The sequence below is a fragment of the Culex quinquefasciatus genome, chromosome 2 (assembly GCF_015732765.1).
Source record: "Culex quinquefasciatus strain JHB chromosome 2, VPISU_Cqui_1.0_pri_paternal, whole genome shotgun sequence".
NCBI classification, from domain to species: Eukaryota; Metazoa; Arthropoda; class Insecta; order Diptera; family Culicidae; genus Culex; species Culex quinquefasciatus.
In genome coordinates this window covers 162,382,773-162,399,798 of record NC_051862.1, presented here as the reverse complement: position 1 = coordinate 162,399,798, position 17,026 = coordinate 162,382,773, and the positions used below count along the sequence as shown (strand labels likewise).

Genomic DNA, 17,026 nt, shown 5'->3' with positions numbered 1-17,026 from the left:
TTTTTAGAATGCCAAAAAGCCGAGTTTTTCGAAAAAATGCATCACCATCATCAGGGTTGGCATTGGATCTGAGGGTACCTAATTTTATATGACCCAATCTCCCCCTACGACCCAATGTCACCCCGGATGACGTTATATTGTAATTTGAGGTTCAAAAAGCATTGCATATTTAAAAATGATTTGCTTTATCCTTTTTAGGCCTGATAAATCATATATGACCCATCAGCCCTGAAATGGTTTATCAGAATTTTAAGAAACTCTATTCAGGTTTTTGTTAAAAAAATAGCTATTGATTGTAAAATTACGTTTTATTGAAACTTTTGTAGTTTTTTAATTAAATATTTCGAAAAAAAAGTTAGAGTTTTATGAAATCAAATTTTATTGAAAAAAAACAACATTCGATTTTACCTACAAATTTAGTTTATGTGGAAGTGTGTTATAAATGTCACTTCCAGATTGTTTTTTTAAGGTGAGCAATTCTCTACCAAAACCGGAAATGGATTTTAATTGTATTTTTTGATTTGGCTCAAACTTTGTGGGGGCCTTCCCTATGACCAAATAAACTATTTTGTGTGATTGGTTCATCCATACAAGTCTCCATACAATTTTGGCTGCTGTCCATACAAAAATCGTAAACATTGAATATTACACCCATTTAAAATGCTAGGCTCAAAATATTTTTTTCGAAAAGATCGTAAAATTTCACGAATTTTTCATGTATTAAAATTGAAAATCGGACCATTATTTGCTGAGATATGGTCATTAGAAAATGGTGGGTTGATTTGGTGAGATTTAGAAAACTTCAATTTTCGTGTTTCTTTTTCTTAAAGCGGCTCTATCTCATCAACCCGAGGTCCAATCTTCAATGTCTCTTGGAGAATTTTATAGCAAATTTTCTGAACTTTTCAAAAAAATATTATTAGAAACGGTCACTCATGGTCACTATTTTTAAAAATTGAAAAACTGCAAATATTTCGCTAAAATCAAACTTTCGGTGGCTTTATCTTGAAAACGGAGCCCTTTATCAAAAAATCTGTGAAGTACTTTTCGATTGCAAATTAAATTTTGCATTAAAAAATAATGTCAAACTTGTTTTTGCATGAGACTTCGATTTTTTTCAAAAATCTCTATTTTTTTCAAAAATTCATAACTCGGCGGCCATGTTTCTCTATGGCTCAAAAGTTGCTGATTTTTGTCCCCTAAAACATATCAAAAAATCTCGAAAATCAAAAAATACACATTTTGGGAAATTGCGCTTTAGTGAAAAAAAAAGTTGATTAAAAAAATGAAATTTGTTTCCGTGTGCCTATTTTTTTCTCAAAATTCCTAAACAATACCTACAACTTTGCCGAAGACACCAAATTGATCCGAAAATTCACTCAAAAGTTACAGCTGTTTGAATATTTACATACCATTTTTGTATGAACAGCAGCCAACATTGTATGGAGACTTGTATGGGTGAACTAATGACGCAAAATTGCTTATTTGGTCATAGGGAAGGCCCCCACAAAGTTTAAGTCAAATAAAAAAATACAAAAAATAAAATTGGTCGAAATCGGCCGATTTCGTAGAGAATTGCTCAGGTCTAATAAACAAAATTTTATTTTTTGCTTTTTGGATGTTTTTGAACACCCCTGACTCAAAGAGACTTCAAAAACATCCAAAAAGCAAAATTGTAAAATTTTTATTTTTTGACCATTTAAAAAATTCTCATAATGACATAATGTTTAATTTTTTTTTTCAAATTTGATTAAACTAAACGAAATTGCCTCGACAGCAACATCAGATGTTTGCCTTGAGAATAACGCTATAAACCCTAAACACACAGTGTCTTGCGAACCTTCGTGGTGAACGGACACTAGAGCTGCGGTATTTTTTACTACCTAAGCTCAAAGTTATTTCAAAACAAAATTCACAGTCTTTTTAAAGACTACCTGAGTTATTTTCCAAAATTCTAAACAGTCTTTTCAAGACTAACCCCGCCTGAAATTTTGTTGTATTTTACAAACGAAGCCATCTTTTAAGAGAACTTTGCTTGCAAAATGCGTCAAAACAAAGGTAAACGCAAATCTTCTGAAGATTTGGTCGTTACGTCGGTGAAGCGTTTGAACGCTAAACCGGCTAACGGAAACAGAAAAAGAAAACAGCCTCTTCTGAGGTCTGATTCTGATTCTGAATGTGAGGTCAATCCTCCAATTCCATTGACAAACAGTTTCGGTGTTTTATCCGAAACTGATGACAAGGAACCTTCTCCTCGTACTGAGCCTTCTGCCGTCGAGAAACGAGTAAAGGCTCCGCCAATTGTAGTGACTTCCGTCTCCGATTTGGCCAGCTTTCGAACGCAACTGAAGAATTGCAAGGAAACTTGCAATTTGAAGGTTTCGTTCCAGCTTGGTCGAAGAGGAGAATGTCGCTTGTTGACGGAATCTTTACAAGATCACCAAACTTTTGTTGGTTATTTGAAAAACCACAAACACAATTTCTACACGTATGAGACCAAGAATGCTCGGCCATTCAAGGCGGTCTTGAAAGGTCTCTCCAACGACTTGTCGGTGGATGAGATCAAAAACGAACTTAAGGTGTTGCTTGGCTTTGCCCCATCCCAAGTAATACCAATGAAGAAAAATCAAACGGGAATATTTCTCGCTTTGGTTTGACTTCACAATTTTATCTGATTCATTTCAACAGAAATGAAATCAACAATTTGAAACTTTTGGACAAAGTTCAGTTTTTGTTCCATGTACGGGTAAAGTGGGAGCATTTTAAGAAACATGGCGGTAATGGCCAGAATCTGACCCAGTGCCGGCGTTGCCAGGCATTCGGTCACGGTACTGATCATTGCGCCATGGTTCCAAAATGCATGGTTTGCGGGGATTCTTCTCACGACAAGGACAATTGTCCCGTGAAAGAAGTCACCCAATTTAAATGTGCAAATTGTGGTGGAAATCACAAATCAAATTTCTGGGATTGCCCCATCAGAAAAAGGTTTTGGATTCTCGTGCTAAGCATCAGCCGAAATCCAAACCGAAATTTTCTCAAAGTCAGGTTGTACCTGCATCTTTAAATCAAACGTTCGTGCTGTCTCACTCGAACAATTCTAGAAATACCCCTACCGTGGAAAAGTTAGGTAACAACAATGGCATTTCTTATGCTAACGTCGTTTCGGGTTCATCCACGAATTTTAAATCCTCTACCAATCTTTCTGAAATTGGGCAGGTACCTCAAATTTCATTTGAAAATTTTTCTGCTGGCAACGCTTTGGGATCTTCTGATCTCGGCGATGTTACGTTTGAAAAATGACTTTTTGCAAAACTCACTGTTTGGTTTGATTCAAACAATGAGTAATGCTACATCCATGATGGAAGCAATCCAGATTGGATTAAAATTTGCGAATGATGTTGTTCTTACCCTGAAGTTTAATCATGGATCTAAGTAATTCCATCAATATTATGAATTTTAATGCTCGCTCTTTAAAAGCGAAAGAAAATGAATTTTTCAACTTTTACGAGTTCATAACGTGCATGTTGCTGTTATAACTGAAACATTTTAAAAACTGGCACTTATTTGAAAAGTGATCCAGATTATAAAGTTATAACTAATAACCGAATGAATCGAAATGGCGGTGGAGTTGCAATAGTTATCCACCGTAGTATGACTTATAGCACGTTACGTGACTTTAAGTTAAAAGTTATTGAAAGTTTGGGCATTGAACTTGAAACTTCTTTTGGGAAAATTATGATTGCAGCTGCATATTTGCCATTCCAATGCACTGGGAAAATAAAAATTATTTCAAAGGGGATTTGAATAAACTTACTCGGCATAGATCTCGATTTTTGATCATCGGTGATTTTAATGCCAAACACCAATCTTGGAATAATTCAAAAGTAAATTCCAATGGTAAAATTCTGTTCAGAGATTGCACTTCTGGTCTTTATTCGGTTTTATACCCGAATGGGCCAACTTGCTTTTCTTCTGTTAGAAATCCATCAACAATTGATTTGGTGTTGACAAATCAAAGTCAGTATTGTGGTCCTTTAGTGACTCATGCTGATTTTGATTCTGATCATCTTCCAGTAACTTTTTCACTTTCTCATGAAGCAGTTACCAGACCCAATAGTTCTGTGTTTAATTACCACAAAGCTAATTGGGACAGGTATCAGCATCATATTGAGAATAATTTAAATCATGATTTTGTTTTAGAAACCAAAGCTGATATTGATTCAGCCTTGGAATCTTTAACTAATGCAATTTTGGATGCTAGGAATATTGCTATTCCTAAAGTCCAAGTCAAATTTGATTCTCCCATTATTGATGACGATCTTCAGCTTCTGATTCGTCTGAAAATGTTCGCCGAAGACAGTATCAACGTTCTCGTGATCCTGCACTGAAGCGAATTCAAAAGATTTGCAAAAGGTTATTGACCACAGATTCACTCTCCTGCGAAATGAAAAGTTCGCAAGAGATGTCGAACAAATTAAACCTTATTCCAAACCTTTTGGAAACTTTCAAAGGTTCTTAAGAAACCTCAAAACCCATCCCTTCTTTAAAAGATGGTGATAATATTCTATTAACTAATGGGGAAAAAGCTCAAAAACTTGCTCAGCAGTTTGAGAGTGCTCATAATTTCAACTTGAATGTTTTGAGTCCTATTGAAAATCAAATTTCAATAGAATTTCAGAATATTGTTGAACAAGAATTTTCATCAGATGAAGTTTTTAATACGGATCTGAATGAAATAAAATCTATTATCAAAAATTTAAAAATATGAAAGCCCCTGGTGAGGATGGCATTTTTACATTTTAATTAAAAAATACCAGAAGCAACTTTAAGTTGCTTGGTCAAAATTTTCAACAAATGTTTTGATTTGGCATATTTTCCCAGTAGTTGGAAAAATGCCAAAGTAATTCCGATTTTGAAACCGGATAAAATCCTGCTGAAGCCTCAAGCTATCGGCCCATTAGTTTGCTTTCATCTATTAGTAAATTATTCGAAAGAATAATTCTTAATAGAATGATGACGCACATTAATGAAAATTCAATTTTCGCTGATGAGCAGTTTGGATTTCGCCTTGGGCATTCAACTACTCATCAGTTGTTGAGAGTTTCAAATTTAATTCGAAGCAACAAATCTGAGGGCTATTCTACTGGCGCTGCTCTTCTAGACATAGAAAAAGCATTTGACAGTGTTTGGCATAAAGGTTTGATTGCGAAATTGAAAAGGTTTAATTTTCCGATTTATATCGTGAAAATTATTCAAAATTATTTGACGGATCGTACTCTGCAGGTATGTTATCAGAATAGCAAATCTGATCAACTACCTGTACGTGCTGGCGTCCCTCAAGGAAGCATTTTGGGTCCAATTTTATACAATATTTTTACTTCTGACTTGCCTGATTTGCCCCAGGATGTCAGAAATCACTTTTGCTGATGACACAAGCATCTCCGCCAAAGGCAGAAGCCTTCGTGTCATCACAAGAAGATTAAAAAGCTTGGATATTTTCAATTCTTATTTGAAAGAATGGAAAATTACTCCAAATGCTGCAAAACTCAACTTATTATTTTCCCTCACAAACCAAGGGCTGATTTTCTTAAACCAAAAGTCATCACATTATAAAGATGAATGAGGTAAATTTAAAGTGGGAGGATCAAGTGAAATATCTTGGACTTGCTTTTGACAAAAACCTTACTTACAAGGATCACATTGAAAGTATCCAGGTTAAATGTAACAAATATATTAAATGTTTGTATCCACTTATAAACAGGAATTCTAGACTTTGTCTCAAGAATAAACTGTTAATTTATAAACAAATTTTCAGACCTGCCATGCTTTATGCTGTGCCGATCTGGACAAGCTGTTGCTTAACCAGGAAGAAAAAACTTCAGAGGATTCAGAACAAAATTCTGAAAATGATTCTGAAACTTCCTCCTGGTTCAGCACCAGTGAACTTCATCAATTAGCCGAAGTTGACACTTTGGATGTTATGTCCAATAAGATAATTGATGCATTTCGACTAAAATCATTGCAGTCTTCAGCTGCATTGATCCGCTCTTTATATAGTTTATAAGTTAGTTTTAAGGTATCCCTTTTCCCTTTTGTACATGTAGGACCTCCTACATTTGAAATCACTGAATAGCGAAAGCTACAATATTTCATGAATAAATGAAAGTTGCTAGTATTTAAAATTGAGGTGAAAAGTCATCGTTTGTGATTGGACACTCAATAATATTTTAACTGAATGAATGTACATGGAAAAGAAATTTGAATAAATATAAATTAATAAAAAAAATATATATAACCCTAAACACACTATCTCAATGGTCGCAATGCTTAGAGCATATCCTAAACCTTATACCTTCCCAAAAACCGTCCAACTCCAAGTGAAACTTACATTGAACTTTTCAACACTAGTATCGAAAAGTATCATTTTTCAATATTTTTTTTTTGTTTTGAATGGTGAATTTATTAAACACTTGAATCTTGACATAAGATTCCACTCTAGAAGAGTTTTTCGGAATTGCAAAAATGTTGTAGCTTCTCGTTGCAAAACTTGATTTTTTCAGCACTCGTCGTATTTATCGTAAAATGTACGACTCGTGCTGAAAAAATCTTCTTTAGCAACTTGTTGCATTAACTACTATTAAAATAGCTAATATATTAAAATATGAATATGTTCAAAGCAAGACAAAAATTATATAAAACGATCAATTTGGAATGAGTTACTTGAAAAAAAAAAAAAAATAATAACATTTAAAATTTTACAAAAACTTGAGTTAAAAAGGTATCATTCAAATTCAATTCCAAAAAGCAAATGATACCGGTTCTTCCCACATCTGTCACATCCCCCACAAGTCACGCACGGGTACATCATAATAACAATAATAATAAACCAATCTCCGACCTTCGCCTCGAATCTCACCGGTGAGGCGTATAATTTACCCTTCAGGGCATGATTTTATTTTTACGTTTTTTTCCTCTCATTCATTCAACCAGTCCCCAAACGACGACAACATTGAGAAGCATCATCCCTTTACCATAACTGAAAAAGAGAGGAAAAATCAACCCTCGAAAAATACCTGCCACACCAACTAAGGTGGGTTTGTTTGCTGCTGGTTTCCTTCGAAGACGTCGAAGACGAAGAAGCGGAATCTCATAACGAACATAAAAATGTACTTTGTATGAGATTTTTATTCCTCATAAAATTTGAAGGGACCGACCCTGGGCAATTTGTAGAAGGGGTGGGGGTTATCCCCCCACACACACGTGAGGTGAGGAAGAATAATGTGAGCATTTTTTCCACCCCTTCTTCTCCTCCGGGTGGAATTCCTCAGGATCTCATGTGGTTTCTTGGCCTTGCAATCGAGGCTTTTGTACCACTTGAAGCCACGTGGACCAAACAAGTTTGATCAGAACGGGAGAAGGTTCCAAAACTGGATAAACATTTGCGTGTTATGATTGTTATCTCTGGGTTTTGGGTGCCTCTAGAGCGCGGAACGGTGCTTATTTTGTGAAACTGTTTTTGAAAGATCATTTCTTGTCGGTTTCATTTCGTCGCCGTCGTGCTAATTTGTCGTACGTGCATTTTGAGCCAAATTGAGTTACCGTAATCTGGGGTGAATTGTTGGCCTGACTCTGTTTTAACCGAAACCAACTAGAAAAAAACAAAATATTGTGGTTAAAATTGCTGTCCCAATTCGCCCCATGTGTCCCGATTGACCCCAGTTTACGGTAAGAACGCCATTTTGTGCAGCTCACAATGGTGAGGCCTTTTGACCTTCACAGATCTCCAAAATTTGATTTCAATCCTGAGATATTCAACGAAATTAAAAAAAAAAAACTCAGTGCATTTTACATATGAAAGAAGTTTCAATCTTGTCGTGCTATCTTGTCACTCCCTGAAAATTGATGTAAGTGCAGCAACTGATTAAAGAGATTTCAGGTCAGAACGCGTTTGTCGCACGTACAACTCGGGACTCCAGCAACCAATTTCAACCAAACTTCGGGACAATGCACATAATGATCAGCCAAACAAAACGAGTTTGTTATTGTTTACATTGCGTGCTTTCGTTTTTGGTTGTTCAAGGTCAAACATTAAAACGCGTTTTTCTCAGAACGTCGAAATGGCGGGTGCGACAAGATAGCACGACGACTTGTCTCATGCTCTATTGTCTGTCTCATGCTGCATTGTCTGTTTCATTAGATTTTGTCTGTATCATTATGTTTTGTGTGTTCTTTCTGATTTGTTTAGTCTTGAGATTTACTATCTTATTTGGTTTTGTTAGATTTATTTAGAGCTGCATGTCTCATTCAGGGATTTCCTCATTTATTATTTATAAGACCGATAAACAAAGTTGTTCTAGAACAACACGTAACATTAAACTAAAAATTAAATATATTCAGTTGCATTGAAACAAAATTAAGTTGGTAATATTCTTCCTGTTGGTTTAAATTCAATTACATTTTTAGAAAACTCAGTTAATTTAACATTTAAACATAATTCAACCACGAGTTTGATCAACATATTTCGATGATTATTCATTGCATCCTGTTCTAAAAACCCAGGTTGTTGCATTTAAAATTTAGGTTAGAATCGAATTTAACAAACGCTGATAATATTTTGGAACATTGAATTTATCATTGTCCCCTACTAAAATTTAGAATTTAAATTTTACCAGTTTGCTACAAGTTATTTGAATATTAATTAAAGTTCAAATCTAGAGTTTTTTTATTAGGTCCTATAAACATATGAAAGACAATAGTTTATTGGTACTTTTTTTTTTAAAAAAAATCTCTGGAAATCTAAAATTAATTGTTAATCGCTTGAAAAAAAAACTTGGTGATTAAAAAAAAAGTTTTTATTTTTGCAATTCATGTGCATACAACATTTTCAAAAACCTCGCTGCAAAAACTTGGTTCGATCTTGGTTCGATTTTGACTTCACTCGCTTTGTATGTGGATGACAGTCGTGGCGTGTCAGCTGCAGTTTTCTGAAGTCCCCGCTCTGTAAATATTGTTTACGTGTGGTTTTTGAAAATGTCGTATGAAATAAATACATAAATTTTGTTCCCAATTTTTTTACGGTTTTTTTTTATCTTTTGCTATATTGTGACATAATAACAATTAGATCAATAAAACAAAGTTCTATTTGACGATACAACACAACCAAACTCACTGAACACTACAGTGCTGATATGCTAACATTAGGTGCTTGACGGAATTAAATGCTATTCCCTTAGTTGCCTCCTGAGATTAAATGTTAAAAGGAAAAAAAAGTTAAAAAAGTTTTCATTTTTGTTATTTATGCTCGATGCGCATACGAAATTATCAAAAGCCACGCGCCAAAAACTTGGTTCAATCTTGGTTCGATTTGACTTCACTCGCTTTATATGTGGATGACAGTCGTGACGTAGCCGTGGTCTCATTCCGTCTTGTTTGTCTCATTATGTCTTGATTGCTTTTTCTCCATTATTTGTTTCATTCAGTTTAATATATTTGGTCGTGTGTGTCTCATTATGTTCTCTATATCATAATAATTCTGTATAATTCTTTCAGAAAAGTCTGTCTTATACTGTCTTGTCTGTCTTTATGTCCCACTCATTGCTCATTTTGACTTGTCGGTTAATTTTGATTTCTATTCAAATGTTCTGTCTTCTCTTTTTGTGTGATTGTCTCATTTTTTCAGGTCTCTCTCATTACAGATTATTTGGTAATATCTGTTTTTTTTTTTTTTCGTTTGTCTTCATGCACCGTCTGTCTTATTCTGTATTTGTTTCATGCTCTTTTATTATTCATCTGTTCATCTGTTTCATTATGATGTCTATTTTTTCTTTTAGATTCGTTTTGAGTTGTCCGTCTCATTCTGTCTGCTCTTTTTGTCTTGACTGTCTCACTATGTCCTGTTATCAAATTTTGTCTTGATTATCTCCCACCGCCTTGCTTGTTCAACTTTTTCTTGAATGTCTCATTATTTCTTGTTTGACTAATTTTATCTTGTTTGCCTTATGTTGTCTTGTCTTCTAGTCTACGCTGTCGATGATATTCTGTTATAACTTCTCATCAGATTGTCTTATACTGTCATGTCTGTGTAATTTTGTCAGAATTGTCTCATTTCGTCCTGTCTGTCTTACTACAATTCCTATGTCCTATATCCAGTTTGATTTATTCTGCCTGTCCCAATCTGTATTTTTTTTTTCTTGATTGTCTCACTTTGTCCTGTGTGTCTAATTCTGTCTTTTTTGTCTCATACCATCTCAGCTGAACTCATTTGTCTTGTTTTTCTTATTCAATCGTGTTTGTCTCATTTTGTTTTGGATGCAAGTTTGGATGTTCTCATTCTGTTATAACATGTCATTTGGTCGTCTCACTCTTCTTGATTGTTTTTTTGTCTTTCTTTGTTTTTTATTGTCTCATTTTGTCTTTTGTGTCTTAATCTGTTTTGATTGTCTCAAACTGTCTTGCCTATCTTACTTTGTCTTGTTTGTTTCAATCTTTCTTGTAAGTGTCAATTTATCTTGGTTGTTCCATTTGCGCAGTCTGTCTCATTCTGCCAAACACCTCATTGTCTGGATTGTCAAACTTTGTTATGTTTGTCGGTAAAATTTTGTCTTATTTTTTGTCATTTGCTTTTGTTGCCCGTGTGGATCAACTGGACTCACAATCCAGAAGTCACCGGTTCGAATCCCGCGTTGGGCCCCCTAACATTCAATATGGGTATTCGGCGCAGTCACTCCGTGCCAGACTCTTGTATACTTAGGAGCCCAGGGCGGCGAAGTCCTTGAAGATAAAAGGAAGAAACTAGTAGTTGGAACTAGCAATAGTGGCCGACATGCATAAAGTCGTCTCAGTTTGTCATGTGTGCTTAATTCTGTTTTTATTTTCTCATACCGTCTTAGCTGTATCACTATGATTTGTTTGTCTCACTTTGTGTTGACTTTTCATTTGCGCAGTCTGTCTCATTCTGCCATAGCTTGTTTTTTTTTATTGTCTCACTTTGCTTGATTGTTTTTCGACTGTCTTGTTTTTCTTGATTGTCTCACTGTGTCCTGTGTTTATAAATCTTTTTTGAATGTCATATACCGTTTATCCTGTCTTCCTATGTTTTGCTTGTCTCATTCTTACTTGAAAATCTAATTTTGTCTTGGTTGTTCATTTGCACAATCTGTCTCATTCTTCCACAACTTCTCATTTTGATTGTCTCACTCTGATATGATTGTCTCATGCTGTGAAGCTTTGTACTGATTGTCTCATTCTGCCTTAAATGTCTCATTCGTTCAAGTATGTCTAATTTTCACTAGGTAGTTTCATTTGCGCTGACTGTCCAATCTACGGTATCTTCTTATTTTGATTGTCTCACTCTGTATTATTTGTCTCAATCTGTCGTATATTTTTGTATTGTTTTATCCAGCCTTGTTTGTCTCATTTTGCTTGTCTAGCTTATTCAGTCTGTAAGTAATTAATCTGCATTTTTAATACTTAAAAGTTGATAGTTTACCGTACCGCCCCAAACTTTTCCCTCTCATATTTTTGCAAAAACCTCACGTAAGAAACGCTTTTTCGCAAAGGTTGTTGGTCCGTGCCGTCTGTCTGACGGTGGATGAATGTAAATATAGCATCCACCGCCGGCCAACAACAACCGTTCAAGCTTCCTGACTGTACTACGGATGCTGGTTTGGCTTCTTGAAATCAGTCTTCAGGCTTTTACTTACAGGGCATCATCATCATCGTCGTTCTGCCTGGCCCCGATTTCATTTCAACCCCCGCACAAGATTCAAGCAACGTCTTGAACGGTCTGCCAGCACGTCAGTCAGCTGAATGTTGGTGTACTGCTCGTTCGAGTACACCTTGCGTGAAGAAGATGTAAATAAATGTGAATTTTTATTAGGAAAATATCCATGAATGCTGCATATTTATCTTTAACGGGCATTTCGGGTTGCGGCAACGCGCAGGGCTTTTTATTAAAAGATAACAATTTTAATAAAACAGATTTCGTTTTATTGCACGTGATTTTTCCTCTCTCTCGCTTGAGGTTTTCGGGGGGCAAGGATTACGTATTGAGGGCAAATGTTATTTTAAGCGGAAAAACAATTTCGTTCGGGTACCCACACGTGTGTATGGTTTTTTAAGGTGACGTAACACTCTCCCCTTACCTTGTACGATCCTAGGTTCTTGACGGAGCACGCCAATTTGACATTCCGTCCGGCAGGCACTGTAACGTTCTCGATAACGTCCGTAAACTCGGGCTCTTCGACGACCACTGCAAAAAATGGGAAACATTTGGAGAGAAAACATTTGCGTTAGTTTGTGAAATTTATTTGGTGAAGCAGATTGTATTCTTGTCGTAGAAGGAATTGTGGGTTTTCAATTGTTTTGATTCATTTTTCATTGAAACCCACAAGGACAAAACTTAAAATACAATTTTCTCTTCCACAGTGCCACAGCAATTAACCTTGGAACGACTTTGCAAATAATGTAATCTGCTTGTTAATTACCAGTGCAAGAATAGTTTTCCAAAGTGCAGTTGCTAAGGAGGTCACGCCCATCTTAGCAAGTCACCAATTTCCTCGTTTTTCACGGGAAAGTGCCGCAAAGACCCTTGACTTTTTCCTTACATAAAAAGCGGAGCAAGTGGTAATGACGATTAGCGACTCTCAAGCTGCAAGTAGGAACAAATCCTCGACCATAGGGGGAGGGGGGCATTCAAGCTGTTTTTCTTCCTTTCTAGGATTACCGTTACAGCCTCCCACGACTTTTTTTTGTTGCCACGATGGAAAACCAGGCCGAAAGCTGCAGAACAATTTATTTCCCCCCCCCCCCGTCCTGGCTTGGGGGGTGGCCTTGCACTTGTTTTCCCTCCCTCACTAAACTGTGAAGGTTGTGACATTTTTTTCCCGAACTGCTTTTATGCTGTTGTTTTCGAAGCTGCTGCTGCTGCTGGTTGACTTTTAGCGCTTTGCCAAGATAAATGGCTACACTGGTTATCAATTCCGGTGCAGACAGTTTACCAAGTTTGGTGGGAGGAGAAATCAAGAGGGAACACTACGTGGCGGGGGGAGTTTAATGTAAAAGATTACTTTTACGAGAGAAGCTGCTCGGGAAAAAAGTGCAATCTTGGCGACAAAGTTTTGCCAAAGTGCTGATTTTGGAAGAATGAGAGACCTAAATTGGAACGTATGGAGTAGATAGTAAATTACATAGAAATATTGAGAATTATATTTTGAGGCAATTGCAAGAAATAAAAAGAAGGTTTTTTTTTTATAAATAGTTTTATATATTTTATTTTTGGCAGCTTAAAAAAATATATTCTTCGAAAACATTTGTTTTAATTTCATTAATGGTTTTTACATTAAGAATACTCTATCTTTGACCAACTAAAACATATTGCATTATAAGTTCGTCCATACAAGTCATTTTTCAAGTTTCTGAATCTAAAAATTCAAAATATAATCGTTGTTCGAAGCGTCAAAGAGTTGCTCATATTCTCACTTCTATAAATAGTTGCTGGTAATTTTATATTGGAGCAATTCCATGTCAAGTAAGGAATCGGTTGTACCCGACCATTTCCGATTTCAATGAAACTTTGTAGACATGTTCTCCTGATCTTATATAAGCCATTTTTGAATATATGGAGCCAGTTTCACTCGATAATTACATTTTGAATATTTTTGTATTACGTAATTTAAATATTGCTGTATCTCGAAGCCGTTGCATCGTAGGAGCGGCCGTGGCTGATTGGTCACGGTGTTTGCTTTGTAAGCGAATGGTTCTGGGTTCGATTCCCATCTGCTCCCAACGAGAAAGTATAGGAAATATAAATCTTGAAACTCTGAACGTGAACGAAAAATCAAAGTCGCTCGAATCGGGGTTCGATCCCCCGTCCTTTGGATTGGTAAGCAAAAATGCTAACCACTAGGCCATCGCAACTTGGTGAGATATGACTGGAATTAGGAATACTGTTACTATCAACTATATACGCGCTGGGTCCTTGTCCATTTGACAAGGGTTCGGAAGTTCTAAATAACGTTTGAATCCGATTGGTGCAAACGTTCTTCAGGGCGGGGCTTGTCGACAAAGCTGAAGTACCTCGCGCTCGGCTAGCCAGCGTAGAAATGGGTCACCGACGCTCGGCAGAGCTAACACCTTCCAAATGCCTATGCGAGTTATTTGCATGTATAGAATGTAGATCTAAAAATACATGGAAACAACTCAATTTGTAAGAAGCGACCGCGTGGTCCCGATTGGCTGGTTGCACACACACACACACACATCTCGAAGCCGTTGCATCGTATCAAAATGGTCAAAGACAAACTTATAGGAAATTAGACGGGCTTTCAAAAAAAAAAAAATACACTAAAAGAAAAACCTCTTCTATGAGATTTTTTTATTTTTTATGTTTAAAAGTCAATATTAAAGGTGAGTCCTAGATTTCTTTACGCTCAACATTTTTGTGAAAATAGCCTAATATGTTATAAAAAGATTCAAGAAAAATGCAGGATGGCTTATACACCATATTCTTGATTTACACAACGAAATGGGGGTGTTTAAATCGAGAATCGTTTAAAAAAAGAATGTCCATGACTTAAATTGAGAATATGATTTAAATTAAGAATCTTTGAGATTTCGTAATTTGTTGGAAAATTTTCAAAATGTTTCAATTGTATTTTGTTTTGTTATGTTATTAAAACATTTTAGTATGGTTTTGGAACACCTGGGATGTTCGAGTCCATCCGAAACTTCTGAAAGTTTTGTGCAGCAGGCTAACCGAAGAAACAAGTCGAAGCTTCAAAATTTTGACAACGGATCCTACCCAGACAACTTCAGTGATTGCGGTAGGCTACAGTGCATTGTTGTAACCACTTAATGGGATGATCTGGGTCATCCAATGGCCACTCACTGAAGCTATATGGGTAAGTCCCGGGGTCAAAATCCGTCGACCTCTGGCATGTTACGGCGGTAGACCCACAGACCTTAACTCCAGGGAGTCCTTGGATGACCCAGGACATCCCAATAAGTGGTTACAACAATGCACTGTAGCCTACCGCACTTACTAAAGCTGTCTGTGTAGGATCCGTTGTCAAAATTTTGAAACTTCGATTTGTTTATTCGGTTAGCCTGCTGCAAAAAACTCCCGGAAGTTTCGGATGGACTAGAACCATCCCATGATACATTTTGAAAATTTTCCAACAAATTACGAAATCTCAAAGATTCTTAATTTATGTCATAATCTCAATTTAAGTCATGGACATTCTCATTTTAAGTCATGACTAGGCTTAGTGATTTTTCACGCTCGAAAATTGTAAATTTCACGGGGACCTCAATTTCAAAACACCAAATTTCACGCAAATTTCGCGGAACGTGAAAAATGTTAAAATAACTCTTAAAATCTTATGTTTGAATCACAGACACTACTTTTCATGCTTCATTAAATACTATTCTTCAATAAACAAAAAAATCTTTCATAAATTTGAAGAAAAAAATCTCCTAATTTTCAAAAAAGATTAAAAGTAGTTTATGGATGGGCTCTAAATATATTCTGAAACAAAATGTAAGGGATGCGTGCTTTTTTTATATTTGACTTATAAAGTTAAAAAGTTTTCGCTGATTTGCTTCATTTTATTGAATTTCATATCAAAGCAAGATTTAACAATCTTGTCCAGCAAAAATGAGTGAAATAATTTGAATGTTTGTTGTGACATTAGACAAATTAACATTTTTTGAAAGGTTTTTATCTCCCTTTTCAAAATTTAAATTTTAAATCAAAAGTAAAAAATTATTTAATTTGTAACGAAATCAAAATTTTTATACAAAACAAGCCATACCCGACAAACTTCGTTCTGCCTTTTTTACGTTTGTTGACGTTTTTTGCTTTTTTGCTTATTCAGCCTCTTGTGATCAAAATTAGATTTTAAGTAACTTTCTCCATACAATTTGCCGATGCTTCGGAATCGGTTCCAGAGTGGCCAAAGTTTTCACTTTTTTGCGTAAGAACCTTCCTTGGAATCTTATACAAACCCAACGCAACAAAGAGCGCTCCGATCTGACTTTCCGTTACCAACTGATGCGCGTTCGAACAAAACCGTCGAAATTTTTTATATAGATAGTTGAAAACAAAAACAAAAAAAGTAGTATTTTTATAAACATTCACGGGAATTATCCACCCAAAAAATCAAATACCGTTAAAATAAAACAGGACTCAGAAAAATCTGTAAAGTTTTTAAAAGTTGATTTCAAAGCTTTCATTTTATTTTTAATAAAAAAAATAATAATTCTTTCAATTTCTTTTGAAACCATACCTTTTAAATAAAATAGCAGTAAAAATGTTATTACAACGAATTAAAATATTACTAAACTAAGTAAGTTTCTAAAGACACAGAAAAATCTGAAAAATTGTTCAAATGTTGCATATCAAGCTTTCAAATGAAATTTAATAAAATTTACTTGAATAGTCTGTATAGATAAAATAAGTATTATGTTGTTATTTAGAATAACAAATATGCATTGAGAAAATTGATAAATTTCATGAATTTCGCCCTATGTTAGTAATTGAACAAGAGTATTCACTCACTTAATTCTACAGTAGTTCATAAGATTATGTTTATTCCTATTTGAGTTAGATAAATCATTTTGAGAAAAATCGTTACAGTTTCACACAAACATAAAATTTCACGGGATTTCACGGAAAAAGCCAAATCTCACGGATTTCACCATGTCCGCGAAATCGTGAAATTTCACTAACCCTAGGCATGACTTAAAAAAGTTGCGTAAATCGAGAATCGTTTAAAAAAGGTAACCTAAAAAAAAGAATATGGTGTATAAGCGTAGGATAATATGTCTACAAAGTTTCATTTAAATCGGAGAGGGTCGAGAAAAAAGTAACTTAAATATTTCTCTTTTGGGCTGGAATTGCTGATTGAAACTTATTTCTTATTTTTCTAAATCTTCTTCTATAAAAATACTGGTGACTATAGTCCTGGCCGCTTTTTTTTAAATTAAGTATATCTTTATTGAACTTTATTATAATAATTACATTTCT

General features: G+C 35.3%; 2 protein-coding genes across 7 annotated transcripts in view; one reads left to right on the top strand and one right to left on the bottom strand.

Annotated features, from left to right (window-relative positions):
• The window catches only part of LOC6047773 (transient receptor potential cation channel protein painless), a 295,911-nt gene that overhangs the window by 95,574 nt on the left and 183,311 nt on the right, over positions 1–17,026 (top strand). The window lies entirely within an intron of this gene.
• LOC6047780 (lachesin) overlaps positions 1–17,026 on the bottom strand; it is a 148,286-nt gene that overhangs the window by 88,206 nt on the left and 43,054 nt on the right. For all 6 annotated transcript variants that reach the window (XM_038255594.1, XM_038255595.1, XM_038255596.1 and 3 more), the window contains exon 3: positions 12,144–12,250. In XM_038255594.1, the coding sequence (XP_038111522.1) occupies positions 12,144–12,250 (107 nt within the window). The remainder of the gene's footprint in view (positions 1–12,143; positions 12,251–17,026) is intronic.